The 18,081-nt window shown below is 36.3% G+C and overlaps 1 protein-coding gene across 1 annotated transcript; it reads left to right on the forward strand.

Annotated features, from left to right (window-relative positions):
* The first annotated feature begins 12,574 nt into the window (after positions 1-12,574).
* Positions 12,575-14,756, forward strand: LOC107569046 (C-X-C motif chemokine 11-like). Its single transcript, XM_016255047.1, has 4 exons — positions 12,575-12,768; positions 12,941-13,064; positions 13,306-13,404; positions 13,651-14,756. The coding sequence occupies exons 1-4, from the start codon at positions 12,702-12,704 to the stop codon at positions 13,697-13,699; spliced, it is 339 nt and encodes a 112-aa protein (XP_016110533.1). The 5' UTR covers positions 12,575-12,701; the 3' UTR covers positions 13,700-14,756.
* The last annotated feature ends 3,325 nt before the right edge of the window (positions 14,757-18,081 follow it).

Genomic DNA, 18,081 nt, shown 5'->3' on the forward strand with positions numbered 1-18,081 from the left:
TAAAGTTGTGAAAGTATCAGTTGCAACAGCAGCCATGTTGTTTGTCTGTGATTAATGTTGTTTAGATACACAAAGGCCATATTCATCTCATCTGCGCATCAAATGCCTCTGCACGAATCACAAACACACAATTATAGCAGCAGTCGTTTTATGTCTAATGATGTCTCAGAAATGGAATCTCTTTCCGTGCAGTCGGAGTCTGGACTGTGGCGATAGGAATAAAATCAGAAGTGTTCCTCCTTCGGTTACAACCTCCTCCGTCTAAGCAAAAGCGTGTGGTATTTCTGTTTCTACAAAGCAGCAGATGGAGATCAAAGCCTGCGGATTGATGTGTTCATATGTTGCTGGCTGCTTCATGTAATATTTATATTCAACACTGGTCTATGTATTCTCTGCTCTTCTGATTTGTCCATTTGAATGTTCCAGGTTTATATAATTCCACATGGTGAAGATGAAAGTGTAGGCTTTCCTTCCAACCCTCCATTCTCTTCTCCTCCCTGTAGGGTACGCTTAATTACTTTATTCTATCATTCTTTAAATCAACAATCATGTTTTACATGAATGCCAAATTAAAAACAATTATTAAATCCGAACTGCAAGTTTATGTTTATATGTCAGAATTAGAATCATATAATATTATATTTACAGAAAGAGTTCTGATGCTTAAATCTGATTGATGGTCAGTTGTGCTTTTTTTTTCCAGGGATTTTTTCTGGCCTTTACATCATTATGCCAGTAGGTGGCAGCAAGTGACTGTCTATCGCCAGCCGCACACGTCCTGAAAAGTGACCAGGGCTGCGCTTCCCAAAAGCGTCGTAAGCCAAAGTTGGTCGTAGCTCCACTGGATTACAATGCTTTTGGGAAACGCAGCCCAGAACATTTCGCATTTCGCCCCATGGTGGCTGGCTGCAGTATAGGTTAGAAACCCCACCCTCTTCATGTAAACAAATGGGACGTGAGCCAAACTAAAATATCAAATTACTGTTGTTGTTTCTGTATTTTTAGGTAGTTATTATCATCTATTGTATGTTCAAGTATTTGTTTTTCTAAAAAATTAGTTTGAGTTATTTTATGCTATAAAAACGGTGTGGCGTTGTGTTTGTGTGCTTGAGATTGAGTTTGCGGGAGTTTGGGCGGGACCTTAATATCATATCATAGCTATCACTATACTTAGACTCAGGGTCTTGGGCTCCAAATGATGGTATTAGCAAAAAGTAACAGTGCCTATTTCTGGGACATATTAGCTTATTTTTCTAAAGTGGAAGAAAATAAATATGTGTCACCCATCTTTTTTATTTCTTTTTTTTTTACAGTCTATCCACATTTAGTTTTATCTTGAATGTGCTATGCTTCCAGTGTCATTTGCTTCCAGTTATTTTTAGCTGTACAAAAACAACTTGTTGTGCTTTAACTAAATTATAAACAAATAGCACAAACAGGTTTACCATTTAGGCCTACTGCACTTTGTTCTTCTAATAGCTATTTACCTATAGCAACTATTGAATTGGGAGTCTTGCGCATTCACAGAATAGCTTACTTTCACATTGCAAAATAAATTAGACAGGCCCACAATTCATTCAAAAACACTCATTCTGGAACTGGTTTAAGTGACAAATGCTAATTCATTCAAGAAGAAGCAAGCGAGTGAGTCATTCAGTCATTCACTCAAATAATTTGTTCGCAAAGACTGGTTTATTCAGGAAGAAACATTGGACTGATTTTATGAGTAAAGCATCATTCATTCAACTGATTTGTTCAAAAACGCTCATTCCTCTAAGAATGAAACAATTGAGTGAGTCATTCAATTAATCAAACAATTCTTTTAAAAACTCTATAGAGTTAGAAACAAAGCAGAGAAACGCAGCTTTTACTGTGACTTTGTTTAGAACTACTTTCGTTAAAGTTGCAAAACCAGTAAAAGCAGCTGGCAATATTGAGTCTGAAATATTTGTTACTCAGTATTAAATTCTTGTTCATTGAGCTGCTGTTTACAAGGATTATCACACAATCATTTTTCTTTCTTTTTTTTTTGCTTGATATTGCTTAAATATTATATTATATTGGCACCAGTATACTTTTGATTCATATTGTCACGAATCCGGTCCATGAACTTCCATCGGCTAACCATCAGAGGTCACCCTTCTCATTTTCATTGACTCTTGCACTACACACTGTTGCATATCACCCCGTGTTTTGATAGATTTCTTCTGTACTAGCATTAATCAACCGCTCAAATTTAAACTCGTTCACGAGGGTCCACGTTCATCACTGAGTTGTTTTTTGGACTTTGCTTTGTTGACTGTTGGCTCTCCATATTATAATAATACAAATAATAAAACAAACATAAAATGTCAACCAAACATTTATTATAGCTTTAGACTAACTAAATTTTCTGGACTGAAAAGCTGAACAGCAGTCCCAAAATGAAGTTTTAGTGATGTAGCCTGAGTAAGGTTTCCTTGTGAGAGTGTGTTATGCTTTCCCTGAAACATTCCATAGAGCTTAATCATAATATAGAGAAGCAATATGAGCACCATGGCCTGCTGTAAATCACCAGATGTTCAGCAGAGAAATGCTGTCTGCTCATTACTGACTGGATCTTCATGATTTAGCGTTAGCGAGAAGCATATAGTGTTCAGAGACCTGAGCTCAGTGAAATTCCACAGAATTCCAGATATTCTCATCCCTCTCATTCTTAAAACACAGTAACAGAGAAGATCTGGGGGGGGGGGGGGGGGCCCTCCATCCCTCCCCCTGTTCCGCCTCCACTCCACCGCCCTCCAGAATCATAAAGGGTTTTGAGCGTCTGGAAGCCGCTCTTTGGGGGGGGCTCTGTCACGAATCCGGTCCATGAACTTCCGTCGGCTAACCATCAGAGGTCACCCTTCCCATTTTCATTGACTCTTGCACTACACACGGTTGCACTGCCTAGAATTGTTTAGCGCATATCTCCAGATAGCTACACTACAGAGCCCTCATTCGTTTCCCTGCCTTAGCCTTAGCCTAGTTTTGCCTTGCCTTGTCTGTTTTCTCCGGTTTTTGATCTTCGCCTGTTTTCCTGGATTTCTCCCTTTAGCCTTGCCCCTGTGACTCTGTCTGCCAATCGTCGACCCATGCTAGCCCTAGGATTATTCTTGTGTCTTGCCCGCCATATACCTGTTCGCCACTGTTTCGACCCTGCCTGTGTTTCTGACCTCCTCTGCTTTAAATAAAGCTTTGCTTATGGATCCGCACGTCTCACGTCTTGTCAGCCCCGTTACACATACCACAAGAAGTGATTCGGAGAATTATAAGCCTATCACATTATATTACATTATATTTATTATATTATATAGCTGTTTGTAAAATGGATTATATTATAATAATACAAATAATAAAACAAACATAAAATGTCAACCAAACATTTATTATAGCTTTAGACTAACTAAATTTTCTGGACTGAAAAGCTGAACAGCAGTCCCAAAATGAAGTTTTAGTGATGTAGCCTGAGTAAGGTTTCCTTGTGAGAGTGTGTTATGCTTTCCCTGAAACATTCCATAGAGCTTAATCATAATATAGAGAAGCAATATGAGCACCATATTGGGGGGGGTGGTCTAGGCAAGCTGCGTTGCGTCAGTTGTCTTGAGTGTCATGGATTAATCATTTGGCTGCTTCCTGTTACTGAATATTTCTCCATATGACTGTACATATATTTTGAGCGTTTTCTTCATGATCTAATCAGGACTGGTAATATAGTGTTACTGAGCACTAGACAGATTATTTCTGTACTTATATGGATATGCTCTTAGGCTCACATGCCATTATTTAATTGAATTGTCAAGTTAAAGGAAGTATTTAAAGAAGGCATTTAAAAAGTATGTAAATAAACTATAGCCTAATACTCAGAAAAAGTACACCTATCAATAAATATAACGATTAAAATAATAAGTAAATATAATAAAAATATGACTATAATTATTTTAAATGAACATTAATTTAGTACAATTACAAAAAAAACAAAAACAAATTCCCACATGATGCATTCTAGCATTTAAAAATTAAACAGAATATATCTTGAAAAGTGTTTTCAAAAGATAAACTTTTAACAAAAAAATTAAATAAAATCATTCAATCAGCATATCATTTAATTAATTCAATTAGTTTTATAATTAGTTGACAACCCAATAAGTGACAGTCATTTTCAAACAATTAACTAAACTGTTTTTTTTTTCTAAGTCAATAATTCATCAATAAAAAGACACTGCATAACAATGGTAATGAGTTTTGAACTGTAAATGTTCATTACAACATTTTCCGAAGATCATGAGCAGTGAATATATTTTCATTATGTCTCTCATATCTTAATGGCTTATGTTACGCAACAATCAAATTTTCAATGCTAAAATGTTTTCTCTGAGTAACAGGTGTGAGAAATCTTGTAATTAACAGTAACCTGATCTGTTTACCTTTTCCAAACGTATGAAACCGTGAAGAAATATAGCAGATAACAGTCATGTCTTTTAATCATCTGAACCAAGGATCTACTGTTTGCTCCATGGGAATGTGTCTGAATGATGAAAGAGAGATGGCACAAATTCAGGAGCAAGTTTCGCAATTCAGCGAATGATGTAGAAATATGAATACCTTCCATCTTACTTGTTCAGTCCAGAGCCAAGTCCAGTCAACTGTAAGTCAAGCTGTAACTCAGAACATGTATTACTATAAATCTAAAGATTAAAGTTTAAACAAATATTGCACAACACTTCATGTGGAGTTAAATACAAATCAGATGAGCAAAATACAATTATATAAAATGTACAAGTACAATTATATAAAATGGATGTATAAAATAGAGTAGATCAGAGGGTTGTGTAGCATGTACAGGTAACACGTTCTGACCAAAACCATACACACACATCAACACACACTCACTAAATCCATGGCATCCCTTTGCTTATTTTAGTATCTTTGCTCTCAATGCCAAAGGATTTAAAGTCACTAACTAGGAGGTAAATCCTCAACAGAGCACAAGACACACTCAGCTGCTCGTGAAGCTGGTCCTCTGAGCAGACATCTGGACCTAAACACTCAAGACATCAAGGGAACATACAGGTGAGCCTTTACATTAAATCATACTTAAGCAGACTACTTGTTGTATCATATGATTATAAATTGTATGCTATTTTACTACTTCTTTGAGACAATAGAGAAGACCCAAGCACAGACCACACACTTATTTTTCATGTTATATGGAGACATTCCATAGACGTAATGTTTTGTATTTATTTATTTTTTATCTTATCCCCTCACACAAAACATTCTGCATTTTTGGACTTTAAAAAAAAAACTTCATTCTGTTTGATTCATAAGCTTGTTTCCTCATGGGGACCAAAAAAAATGTCCACACAATGTCAAAATTTACTATTATTTTATTATTACTATACTTGTGTTGGAATACCAGGACAACACACACATTTATACAATTATAAAAATACCCTGCAGTTGTACTTTTGGTATACTAAACTGGTACTTAAAGTCTGCTAAATTGGAACAACTAATTTTGTGCTTAATGTACTTTAAAAGTGTTTTCAAAAGATAAACTTTTAACAAAAAAATTAAATAAAATCATTCAATCAGCATATCATTTAATTAATTCAATTAGTTTTATAATTAGTTGACAACCCAATAAGTGACAGTCATTTTCAAACAATTAACTAAACTGTTTTTTTTTTCTAAGTCAATAATTCATCAATAAAAAGACACACTGCATAACAATGGTAATGAGTTTTGAACTGTAAATGTTCATTACAACATTTTCCGAAGATCATGAGCAGTGAATATATTTTCATTATGTCTCTCATATCTTAATGGCTTATGTTACGCAACAATCAAATTTTCAATGCTAAAATGTTTTCTCTGAGTAACAGGTGTGAGAAATCTTGTAATTAACAGTAACCTGATCTGTTTACCTTTTCCAAACGTATGAAACCGTGAAGAAATATAGCAGATAACAGTCATGTCTTTTAATCATCTGAACCAAGGATCTACTGTTTGCTCCATGGGAATGTGTCTGAATGATGAAGGAGAGATGGCACAAATTCAGGAGCAAGTTTCGCAATTCAGCGAATGATGTAGAAATATGAATATCTTCCATCTTACTTGTTCAGTCCAGAGCCAAGTCCAGTCAACTGTAAGTCAAGCTGTAACTCAGAACATGTATTACTATAAATCTAAAGATTAAAGTTTAAACAAATATTGCACAACACTTCATGTGGGGTTAAATACAAATCAGATGAGCAAAATACAATTATATAAAATGTACAAGTACAATTATATAAAATGGATGTATAAAATAGAGTAGATCAGAGGGTTGTGTAGCATGTACAGGTAACACGTTCTGACCAAAACCATACACACACATCAACACACACTCACTAAATCCATGGGATCCCTTTGCTTATTTTAGTATCTTTGCTCTCAATGCCAAAGGATTTAAAGTCACTAACTAGGAGGTAAATCCTCAACAGAGCACAAGACACACTCAGCTGCTCGTGAAGCTGGTCCTCTGAGCAGACATCTGGACCTAAACACTCAAGACATCAAGGGAACATACAGGTGAGCCTTTACATTAAATCATACTTAAGCAGACTACTTGTTGTAGCATATGATTATAAATTGTATGCTATTTTACTACTTCTTTGAGACAATAGAGAAGACCCAAGCACAGACCACACACTTATTTTTCATGTTATATGGAGACATTCCATAGACGTAATGTTTTGTATTTATTTATTTTTTATCTTATCCCCTCACACAAAACATTCTGCATTTTTGGACTTTCAAAAAAACTTCATTCTGTTTGATTCATAAGCTTGTTTCCTCATGGGGACCAAAAAAAATGTCCACACAATGTCAAAATGTACTATTATTTTATTATTACTATACTTGTGTTGGAATACCAGGACAACACACACATTTATACAATTATAAAAATACCCTGCAGTTGTACTTTTGGTATACTAAACTGGTACTTAAAGTCTGCTAAATTGGAACAACTAATTTTGTGTTTAATGTACTTTAATTGTGCAATTAAGTAGTGCTGAGGTCTAACTAAAGATATACTGAAGTCTATTTGATTGTGCTAAAGTGGAACTATTGCAAGTAAACTTCAGGTGCACTTTAAATATCTTGCATTTAAAGACTGATATTGTACAGGGATCATACAATCCTTATTAATAGTGATATTTAAACACATTTTAGGCATAATGTTAAGAAATGTACATTATGCAATAAAGAAATACTCCAAATACACTCTAAAGTGATATTTTAATAAAAATGTTAATGGACTTAAAGTTTGTGTTTTGATTTTTGTCTTCCTAGTTTTCCTGAGTTGTCTGAATAGTTATCCTGTCCACCTGGTGTCTATTAATTAACTAATTTGTTCCCTTTGTTTGCCTTGAGTATTTAAGCTCTGTTATCGCCCTGTCTTCATCCATCTTTTTAAAATTGTTGAAAGTGGCTATTTCCTGTGTTTGCGTAAAAGAAGTTTAGTTCTTTGAAGAATTCCTCATCGTGCAAGTTTCTATATTACCATTACGTGACAGAGGTATATTTAGTATGAGATAAATTTATTTTAAATAAATCATGGCATTTTTTGTTTGGCATATTTTCATAAATTAAGTTTTTTTCTTCTTCTTGTACTAGGGTATATACACTCTGGCTTGTTTGTGAGTGAAGAACTTTGTTCCAGGTCTCCCCTTATGTTAGCAGCTGATATAAGAGAAATAACTTGGCAAAATCAAATCATTAAAAAAGCTAAAGCAAAAAGATAAGAGGCTTTAAATTCCTAGGAGCATAGAACGGACCAAAACACTGATGATATGACTATTCACAGCTGATTTGATTCAATACTAACGTCATAACATTTTTTTTTTATTAAATGTAATTAATTTGTAATAAATCAGGCGGGAATCCAGTGTTTTTATCTCTCGCTCTGTCAGTTCCAGCATGAAGCCCAGGAGGCGTCTGACCTCTGTGGATCTTCTCCCTACGATTCTCGAGCTCCAGGAGAGCCAGAGTCTGGATGACTACATAGACTCCATACGAGAGCTGTCCCAACCCACCTACCCTCTCAGCGGACCCCTCCGGGGCTCCCGTCTGTCCCCGCTGCGCATGGCCAAACACCCCAGCGTGTCTTTGGCCACCACAGGTTCAGTCCTGGCACACAAGCCCTAGGCTCTCTCTGGACCTGACAATGTATCACTACCCTTGACAGACTTGAAGGGCCCGGCGAGTTCAAATCAGGACCCTCTGGACTGGCTCTTTGCACAAGTGCAGACCGACCCGGAAGACGTGTGCATGATGGAGACAAAAATGATGAGAACTCACAGCCTCGGGAATATGTTGCAATAATCATAAAAGTTGCAATTAATTGTCTTATTTTCAGTGTATTAAATAGTGTGATTTTTGAGATAGGAATTAGGGGCTAGTTGTCACACGGGCTAAAAAATTGGTTTCATGAATATAAGGGACTATATTAATCATAGTATCTGTTATCCAAATGAATGGACATTTCTGTTTTTGTTGTTTCATGAATTCAAAGTTTGAAGCTTGGGGTTAGAAATATTTCTTGAAAGAAATGAATACTTCTATTCAGCAAAGATGCATTAAATTGATCAAAAATGATAGAAAAGACATTTATGATGTTATAAAATATTTCTGTTTCAAATAAATAGTTGTTTTGAATTTCTATTCATCAAATATTCCTGAGAAAAAAAGTGTCCTGCTTTCCTCAAAAACATTAAGCAGCACAACATTAATAACACTAAGAAATGTTTGTTGAGCAGCAAATCAGCATATTAGAATGATTTCTGAAGGATCATGTGACACTGAATACTGAAGTAATGATTAAATGCTTTGCATCACAGGAATAAATGATATTTAAAATATATTAAAATAGAAAACGGTGATTTTAAATTGCATTTGTGGTCAAACAAATACAGCCTTGCAAGAGATTTTAAAAAACCTTATCCATCAAAACTTCGGTTTGTGTACATTCTTTGTCTTACATATTTGCAGTTTTTCTGTTTAAATTTTGCTATTTAATATTATGTTTAACAAATGTTGAATGAACTGAAGACTATATTGATGCAAGTAAAAAAAAACAAAAAAAACAAAAAAACAATTTCAGCTTTGCATTAAAAGACTATGCACTAAACGGACTAAACACAACAACAGAAGAAAGCAATTACATGTCAGCATGCTCTAATAAACAAAAACGAGTTAGGTTTCGTTTTCCTCTAAGTCACTGTGGTTCTCAGACACACTGGACATGATTTATCTAACCAAAAAAGAATGTTGTCTTGCTGCCAAACAGCTTTACACAACTTGCACAAAACTTCTGGACCGAATCACTGCAACACACACTTCAAATACTCTATCAAGAGCTAAAAGCTCTGAGTTTGCATAAAGGTAATGTAAACATAACTTATTTTTTCTTAGAAAAGGTTTTCTAAAGTAAATACAGCAGGCTATCATAGAGCTCAAAGGTCAAAGAGAGCATTAAGACAGCCAAGATATTTCGCAATCCGGTGCTTTCTGACGAGCTGTGCTCCAAAAAGCTCCAAAAAAGGAAAAAAAGAGCGAAAAACTTAACCTAACTAAATACAAAACATTTAGCTGCAAACATGTCTATCTGGTCTCATTTTTGCAAAGTTTTTATTTTCTCAGCCGATCTGTGTCTCTGTTTGGCTTTTCTGGAGCTCTACTTCAATGGTAAGGGGATTTCTGGGCCGCACAACAAAAACCAGTTTGCATACTGGACGAATGAGTTGATGACAACTTCTTCAGTGTGTCTGAAAAATGGCATCCTTCCCAGTTCCTGATTTTGATGTGGCAATGGTATATCCTCCTTTTCCGTCTAAGTTTTGGGAATCTTGTTCTTGTTAAATTACTGGCAATTTTAAATATTTGCTCATTTCAGAGTGCCTCTGCACAACTGTAGGACTATTTAAATTGACTGATGTGTCTGCACCAAGTCTCTTTATGCAATAAAGTGAGCTATGTGGTTTTTTACCTTTTTTTAATTTTACAGGCACTTATTTAAAGCTAAATAAAACCATCTAACTTAACAGATCACTTAATGGGTTTAAACCTTACAAACTTTCCCGCGCAAATTCAGATCTTTAACCACCATGCCACACCACCACAAATGCTGCAATGGGAAATTCCTGCACCAGTGTATCAGTGTACATAAAGGGATTTTTTTACTATAATTTGAAATATATGTTTTCTATTTTAATATATTTTAAGATGCATTTTATTCCTGTGATGCAAGGCTGAATTTTCAGCATCATTACTCTAGTCTTCAGTGTCACATGATCCTTCAGAAATCATTCTAATATGCTGATTTGCTGCTCAAGAAACATTTCTTATTATTATCAATGTTGAAAACAGTTTGCTATGTAATTTTGTTTTTAGTGGAAACTGTGTTACTTTTTCCCGGATACTTTGATGAATAAACACAAAAAATAATATATTTGTAGGCTATCTATCTGTCTTTATATACTGTATACATCAGGGGAGTTTCCTCTGAGGATGCAAGGGAGGCAGTGCCTCCTCAAAAAGAAAAAAGTTTGCAAAACAAAAATAAACAACGGCAATATTACAAAATATAACATTAAAAAGTGTTTTTTTCAATTATAATTTTCAATTACTTTTTCACATAGTGCCAGGCAGGTTTGGACAGCTTTTTTCCCTTAATAAATTAAATCATTATTTCAAAACTGCATTTTGTATTTACTCCGGTTATCTTTGTGTAATATTAAAATTAGTTTGACCTGAATCATTCAAGTGTGACAAACATGCAAAAAAACAAACAAAAAAACAGGAAGGGGGCAAAAACCATTTATTAAAATACTAAAATAGTATTAAATCTATCTATCTAGTAACATTTTACATGTCTTTACAGTCACTTTTAATCAATCAATTGATTAATCGGTTTAATGCAATTTGCTAAATAAAAGTAATTCTATCAAAAAAGAAATTGAACCGTAGCGTAATTATACAGAGAGATGAAATGCAAGGAAAAAATAAATACAAAACAATAAATACAAAGGATACAAAGGATATACAAAATCATAAATAACAATTAACAATTGAAAAGTGGTATACGGACTTAAGTGACAATTGCAGCAATTAAGGACAACATGCGCCTCCTCTTCGCATTTCTGTCTCTTACTTCATCCACAAAAATGTGAAAATAGGTCAAAACAACTGACTCATGCTTTCTCATAGAGGCTTAAACCTGGCGATATAGCCATCTCTGTTGGGCGTCGCCACCAACATTCTTCACTGTTTCTCTCAGAGAAGAGACAGTTTGCCCCCCCCCCCCCAACCCCCCAAAAAAGTGTAATTTTATTTATTCACCCTCATGTCGTTCCAAACCTGAATGACTTTCTTTCTTCCGTGGAACATAAAAGGTGATATTCTGAGAAATGTCACAGTTTTTTTCCCCCTGTATAATGACAATAAATGCATCAGAAACTACTTGGTAAGTAAGATAAATTTCCTACTTGGTATGGTTTGTTCAAATTTATTTATTTATTTTTTGTATTGACACAAGGATGATTACATTCGTTTTTGGGGTAATTGTCCCTTCAATTCACAATTTAAAATGGTATTAACTAAGTTAACTACCATTATGTTAGCAAAGCCTGTCTAGGGTCCAAGATCTAGTAAGCCAATGATACCGAAACATAATGATGATAATAAAGAAATAAAGATTTACAAAACTGATTCAGGACTAAATGTATCCCTATAGGCTTTGTGCATTTTGCATTTAATGAAACCGGGGAAATGACACAAAATCCCATGAAAATAGGGCATAAGTCAGACTTCAGACTTCTGTCAGACTTTATGATTTTGAGGTCTATCTGCCTCAACATGTCAGACAGTAGCAGTGGTTGCATGTTCTGACGCTGATATGCATCATTGCGCTGCTGAATGTTAACCGCTTGGATGTTGAGTGACTGGTTTTGGCAAGATGCGCACAATAGAAGTGATCCAGGGGGAATATACTTTCTTATCTCTAAGAAACACTATGAGTCAAATGTTTTGACTGGGTTTGTTTGCAATATCTAAAAATCCTTTTGATTTAAAAAGGGCTGTGTGCAAATACTTGCAATAGATTAGATTTCATATATTTTGAGTTTAACTAAATGTATGATGCATGTAATATGTATAAAAATGTTTTAAGGGAAACTTTTTTTTGACTTGGACCAAAAATACAGCATACATAACTATATAACACATTTTCACACAGAGCTATTGTGTAAATATATAATCAATAATTTGGTCAAATCTAACTTTTTAAGTCAACATGTGCAGTCAGCAATTTATTTCTAACCTGCATCTCTTTGGAATTATTTTGTTCACTTATTTCTCTCACTTTCCCTTCTTTTCCCCCTTTTCTGTCTCACTTACACTCCCTCCCTTTATCCCTTAAATTTGGAAATTCCGGAGTAGCAAACGGCATGATTGCTGGGAAATGTTGTGGGTCTGGGAATTCCTCTCGTGCCCTATAAAAGACAGAGAAGAGGCTTTACTCCTCACACTTTCACTACAGCTCCACTAGGACTTACTACTTTCTCTGAAAGCTCAGCAAACCACTGCAGCTGATCTCTTTGTGTTTCTTACCTATTTATTACACTAGCAAGTTAGTTATGGCATTTTTACCCAGAGCCCATCTTCTGCTGCTGCTTGCAGTAGTTTGTATTCAACTGAGTGGAGGTAAGACATTAATGACACTTTAATATAGCTTTTTATAGTCAGGTATTGCAGGAATTTGGTGTTTTTTTATGCTTTTTTGGCATGATGCAGAGAGTTTTTTATGCAGAATTACTATCTTCTGTCAGAATCATGCATTTTAAATGAATCTTTCTATGCCTTTCTATGTTAACAGTCCTAGCTGATGGACCTGACAGGTGCTGGTGTTTGAACAGTTTGAAGAAACGTGTCCCAAGAGAAGAAATTGAAGAATTCTCTATTTTCCCCCGAAGATCAAAGTGTGACAACGTTGAAATCATGTAAGTGTCAATCTCTTAACCTGCATATAATAAAATGCTACATATTATATTTATAGTGACATCCTTAGACACTATAACTTTGTAAACTGGCTGTATATATATATATATATATATATATATACACACAGTATAAAACTTAAGGTTTAATCTTTAAGTATAAATCTGTATGTAAACTTTTTTGCATGAAATCCTATAAGCTAGACTGAATCTTATTAATTTGATGCATTTTTAATGTCTGCAGATTGACACTAAAACCTGTGAATAACTCAACTGAAGTCGTCCAGCGCTGCTTGAGTCCAGAAACAAAACAAGGAATTAACCTGCAGGCTTGCTGGAACAAGTACGGACATTTTATTATGTCACTTGCATTTCTCAGTCAGTAATAATGAACTAATACTAAACAACATCAGCCACAAATCTAATATGATGGTATACATAAAAATAACTATACATTTTACTAAGGATAAGAATCAATTAGTTAGTAGTAATTAGTATGCACTTGTATCCACAAAATAAATTGTTTATGCATAGTATATATTAGGCATTCGATTAATGTGTGCACTTTTTTTTGTTTAATTTGCAACAGGAAGAACACCAACAACACTTCCCCATTTAAGATATCCAACTGCTTCTAAAGCCATAAATGAAAGTGCAGAAGAGCACAGGAGGACAGAAGGGGGGATCTGGAAACTCTAGAAACCCTGTAAGTGGAATGTCTGTCACATGACCCCGCACTGGCCAATCAGAATCCTGGGTTTTGAGTGTTGGCCTCATGCAGCTGATGGGAAATCACAGAAGACCTGAAAACACCCGGAGCACTGCCAGTAACCGCCGGACGCAGATGTTATCGGCAAAAGCATTTGGATTAGAATTCTCTTGCTGTATGACTGAAGCACTGAATGTATCATTACTCCAAACAGTATTTAAATGACTATATTTAAATGGTTTTATAATTTAACTTATTTTATAATGTCAAAAGTTAAAATGTGTTTGACTATTTTTGTCTGACAAGGCCCTTTAATGTCATATGTGATGTGTTAGAACTGACTGAGTCACATTACAATGTTTCTTTGACATGACATTTTATAACACGTGAAATACATTTTGAGGCTACCAAACAAAATATTTTCATAATGGAAGCTACTTTATACAATTTTGCAATAAAAGCCAATTTCAAGTTAGTCTGCACATTTATTGTCCAAATCCATTATATTTTCCTCTTGATATGAGAATGTGCGTATGATTAATTGTATAGGAAACATGTAGCAGTATTGCATAGATAATAGACGTGGAGGAAGATCAGAGATTTTATCCTTCTGAAGTATCTTCACACTATTTGCAGACTATTATGTGTAGATTTTACACGAGCCCCATCTACTGGTCATGTCTATAAATGTACACTCAAAATGCCTAGGTGTTAGTTTGACGATTGACAAAATAATTATTTAGCAGATGCGTTTATCCAAGTGTCTTGCTTAAGGGTGTGTGGTTCAAACCTTTTCGGCTTCCAGCCCAGACCTTTAACCACTATGTCAATTAATTGAATTAAAAATGTGTTAAAATAGATACTGAGTAAAAATTCAAGAAAACACAATTTCACATCATCACACATATACAGCTCATTATATTTACACGCTGTTAGACAACAGAATGAAATAAGCAGGGGGAAATACTTTGCTTTTTTATTTTAAAGGGGTCATATGATGCGATTTCAAGTTTTCCTTTCTCTTTGAAGTGTTACAAGCTGATTGTGCATAGATAAGATCCCTGAAGTTGCAAAGACTAAAGTCTCAAAACCAAAGAGATATTCTTTATCAAAGTTAAGACTCTGCCACGCCCCCCTAAAACGGCTCGTTCTAACACGCCCCCACATATCTAGGTCACTATGTGGGAATATTTGCATAATGCGCCCAAATGTGCACGCAAAGAAAGAAGGCGTGGTTTCAGTAACCGCAGTTAGTGTTGAAGCAGCCATGTCAGGGAGACGCTGTGTGTTTCTAGGTGAAAGCAAAAGCACTTTATTTGGCCTTCCGAAAGTAGATGCATTTAGGAATCTTGTCATTCATGTGCAAGCAGAAAATATATATAAGTAATAAAATATTTTTTAAAGACGTTTTCGTTTTGCTTTCATCCTGTTATGCCATCATTCATTTGATCATATATTGTCACTGTCAATACTGTTGTAAAGGGCAGCGGAGCACGTCTTTGCACAGAGGACGTAAACTTGACCGAAAGGTGTGTGTGTGTGTGTGTTCTCCTTTCCCTCCTCTCAGGGGAAATCAAAGCTTTTCTTGGAGTTTAACTAAGAGGGTGTGGAGAGAAGAATAGATCCTCAATAAATTTCCACACTGTCAGTCCAGTTAACGCTTTGTCTCCTTCTGTCTCTTTCCTTTAATTAATATCTCCTCAGAGAAGCAGCAAAATTAAGTTTTGGGCCTGAACTCAAAACAGGGATGGCTTGAGGCTTGAGTAGAGTTGTATAAATAAAATGAACCCCAAACCTAAGCCATGTATTATTTAGATTAAAATAAATAAATAAATAAAAAATCCACAATTATTCCGCAAAATAACAAAAAAACGAATAAATAAATAAAAAATAAAAATGGGCTGATTTGTACATTATATTTTGCATTATTTCCCCAAAATTATTTCCTTAAAGGGGCCATCGGATGCAAAATTCACTTTTCAAATTTGAACATAAATGTATGTTGGAAGTGTGTGTACACATCCATCCTATAACTATAAAAATCTATCCAGTTTTTTTTTTTAAATCCCTATTTTAAAATCCCCTTTCTCAAACCAGGCTGTTCTGAGATTCCTGTTCCTGAGCCTGGAACAAATTCTCCATGGAGAGCCACCCCAAAATGTGGAGTTTTGTTCTCAGGTCCAGCACATACTGAATTTCATTTTTGCTGTCCGAAGGTCCGTCCTCCCAAGTTTCTCGTAGGACGAAAAATGGGCTGATTTGTACATTATATTTTGCATTATTTCCCCAAAATTATTTCCTTAAAGGGGCCATCGGATGCAAAATTCACTTTTCAAATTTGAACATAAATGTATGTTGGAAGTGTGTGTACACATCCATCCTATAACTATAAAAATCTATCCAGTTTTTTTTTTTAAATCCCTATTTTAAAATCCCCTTTCTCAAACCAGGCTGTTCTGAGATTCCTGTCAGAATGACGTAGTTCTGTACAGGCCCCTCCCACAATAGTTTGATTGACAGTAGTGTTTCAGCACAGACTGGACCGGTGTCTTACCTTAGACCATCAGTCCGCCATTGTGTTGACTCTGGTGCAGGGGAAGACAAGATGTCTCCGATTACTTTCGCTTTGAAGTGAATGCGCCACTCCCGATCAGCTTAAATGCCTCTATGTTTGCTCAAATCATTCATGATCCAGCCTCATCTACAGAAGAAGTGAGTATAAGGGTTTTTTATGAATCTTTGCAAATCACCTTTCCTAATAATGCGCTAATTATTAAGTTTCATGATGAATGCGGCTAAAGTAAATTTTGGGGTGGCCGGTGGGTTCACCAGCTGACATTCCCGACAAGACGCGCACCACCTGCGCACATTCTCGTGAATGCCCGGCCAGAAAAATCGGGTCATTAGCCGATTTAGTGTTGCGGCTTGCCCCAAATGTCCGGCCATCGGATTACAGTGAGCCGCCTGGAAAAGCATTTCCCGGCGGCTTTTTGGTACTAACAATTGGGTTGTATCCTGCTTTGACTGAGTGTCTTGGGTCACTCGATACAACCGGTCTTTTAAAATAGCAAAATACGGATAGGAGAGTGGTCGAGCGGGTTGGAGAAGCTGTCCGTCGATGGAGCGGACCTGCTCGAATGCATTTTTGAGCGACTCATCCTGGGACTGCTCCAGGGGAAAATCATCGCCCTTCGCGAGGGTACCCCTGTGCAAAATGAGCATCCGATGACCCCTTTAAAGGCACAATATGTAAGATTTTTTAATTAAAATATGCAAAAACCACTAGAACAGTGTATATATTTTGCTGACTTGTGTACTTACATTATCCCAAATGTTTCGAAGAATGTTTAAATCCAGAGAAATAAGCTATTTTCACTAGTGACACGGGCCGTGTCTATAGTGTCATTGTGTCGCCTGCTAATGACGTCATAACCCCTCTATTTCCGGTTTTGTTTTGTAGAAAACATGGAAAAACCAAAGACGCTTTAATATGTTGTGCGTTTTAATAGACTGGTGACGACCGCACAGAGTAGCATTATAACGGAACTTGGTTGGGGTGTGGGGAGGGGCGAGGTCGTGGTTAGAACGCTTGGTCCACCTGCGCTTCCCCGGACAGCAGGGAAATGAGCCGCACTGGCCAGTCCTCCTCAGGCCACCCCCCGGCCTCTGCCGACCCAGAGGTCCAGGAACACCTCTGGGTCGTCCTGGGGCCCCATCTTGTGGAGAGGCACATGGGGGGGTGGTGCTGGGGCAGATGTCGGTCCCCCAGCCCAGCATCAGACAAGACGACAAAGAAGAAGAAGTGCTGCTGTAGCTTCTAGTTTATCGCAAGTTATTACACATGCACCTGAAAAATTATGTATGTAAATATGTATGTTATAATTATGAAAACGTTTTTATAATAAATTGCTGACAGTACAATACTGGACAATAATGTAATCTGCAGAATTTACACTTCAATTATGAGACTACAGTGTTTCCCATACATTGAGTTCGGGTGTTTTTATATCACTGTATTTCTGAAGGAAACCGACTATCTTCAGAAAATTGGACGTTGTAACAAAGGTTCAGGAGGGTGGAAGGAAGAAGACAGGGTCGGCTTGCTGGGACGCGAGCTTTATTTAAATTCCTTCCGACACTGTACACACCACGGCGCTCACCCAGCGCTGTCAGCTTCACAGTCAATAACTCATAACAAACAGAACGCAACTTGTTTCCGTGTATCTACACCCGTCTCCGCGGGTCGCTCGCGTACCCAGTCTGTCTCTCCCCATCCTGTTCCAGGTGGCCCCTTTTATCCGGTCTCTCCAC

The sequence above is a fragment of the Sinocyclocheilus grahami genome, unplaced genomic scaffold (genome assembly GCF_001515645.1).
Source record: "Sinocyclocheilus grahami isolate Dianchi unplaced genomic scaffold, SAMN03320097.WGS_v1.1 scaffold1306.1, whole genome shotgun sequence".
Classification (NCBI taxonomy): domain Eukaryota; kingdom Metazoa; phylum Chordata; class Actinopteri; order Cypriniformes; family Cyprinidae; genus Sinocyclocheilus; species Sinocyclocheilus grahami.

What these genes read in the sequence shown, in the direction of transcription:
- LOC107569046 (XM_016255047.1), top strand. Translation starts at nt 12,702, where the DNA reads ATGGCATTTTTACCCAGAGCCCATCTTCTGCTGCTGCTTGCAGTAGTT. An exon ending in TTGTATTCAACTGAGTGGAG is followed by an intron (nt 12,769 to 12,940) that starts GTAAGACATTAA and finishes CTATGTTAACAG; the next exon opens with TCCTAGCTGATGGACCTGAC. An exon ending in TGTGACAACGTTGAAATCAT is followed by an intron (nt 13,065 to 13,305) that starts GTAAGTGTCAAT and finishes TAATGTCTGCAG; the next exon opens with ATTGACACTAAAACCTGTGA.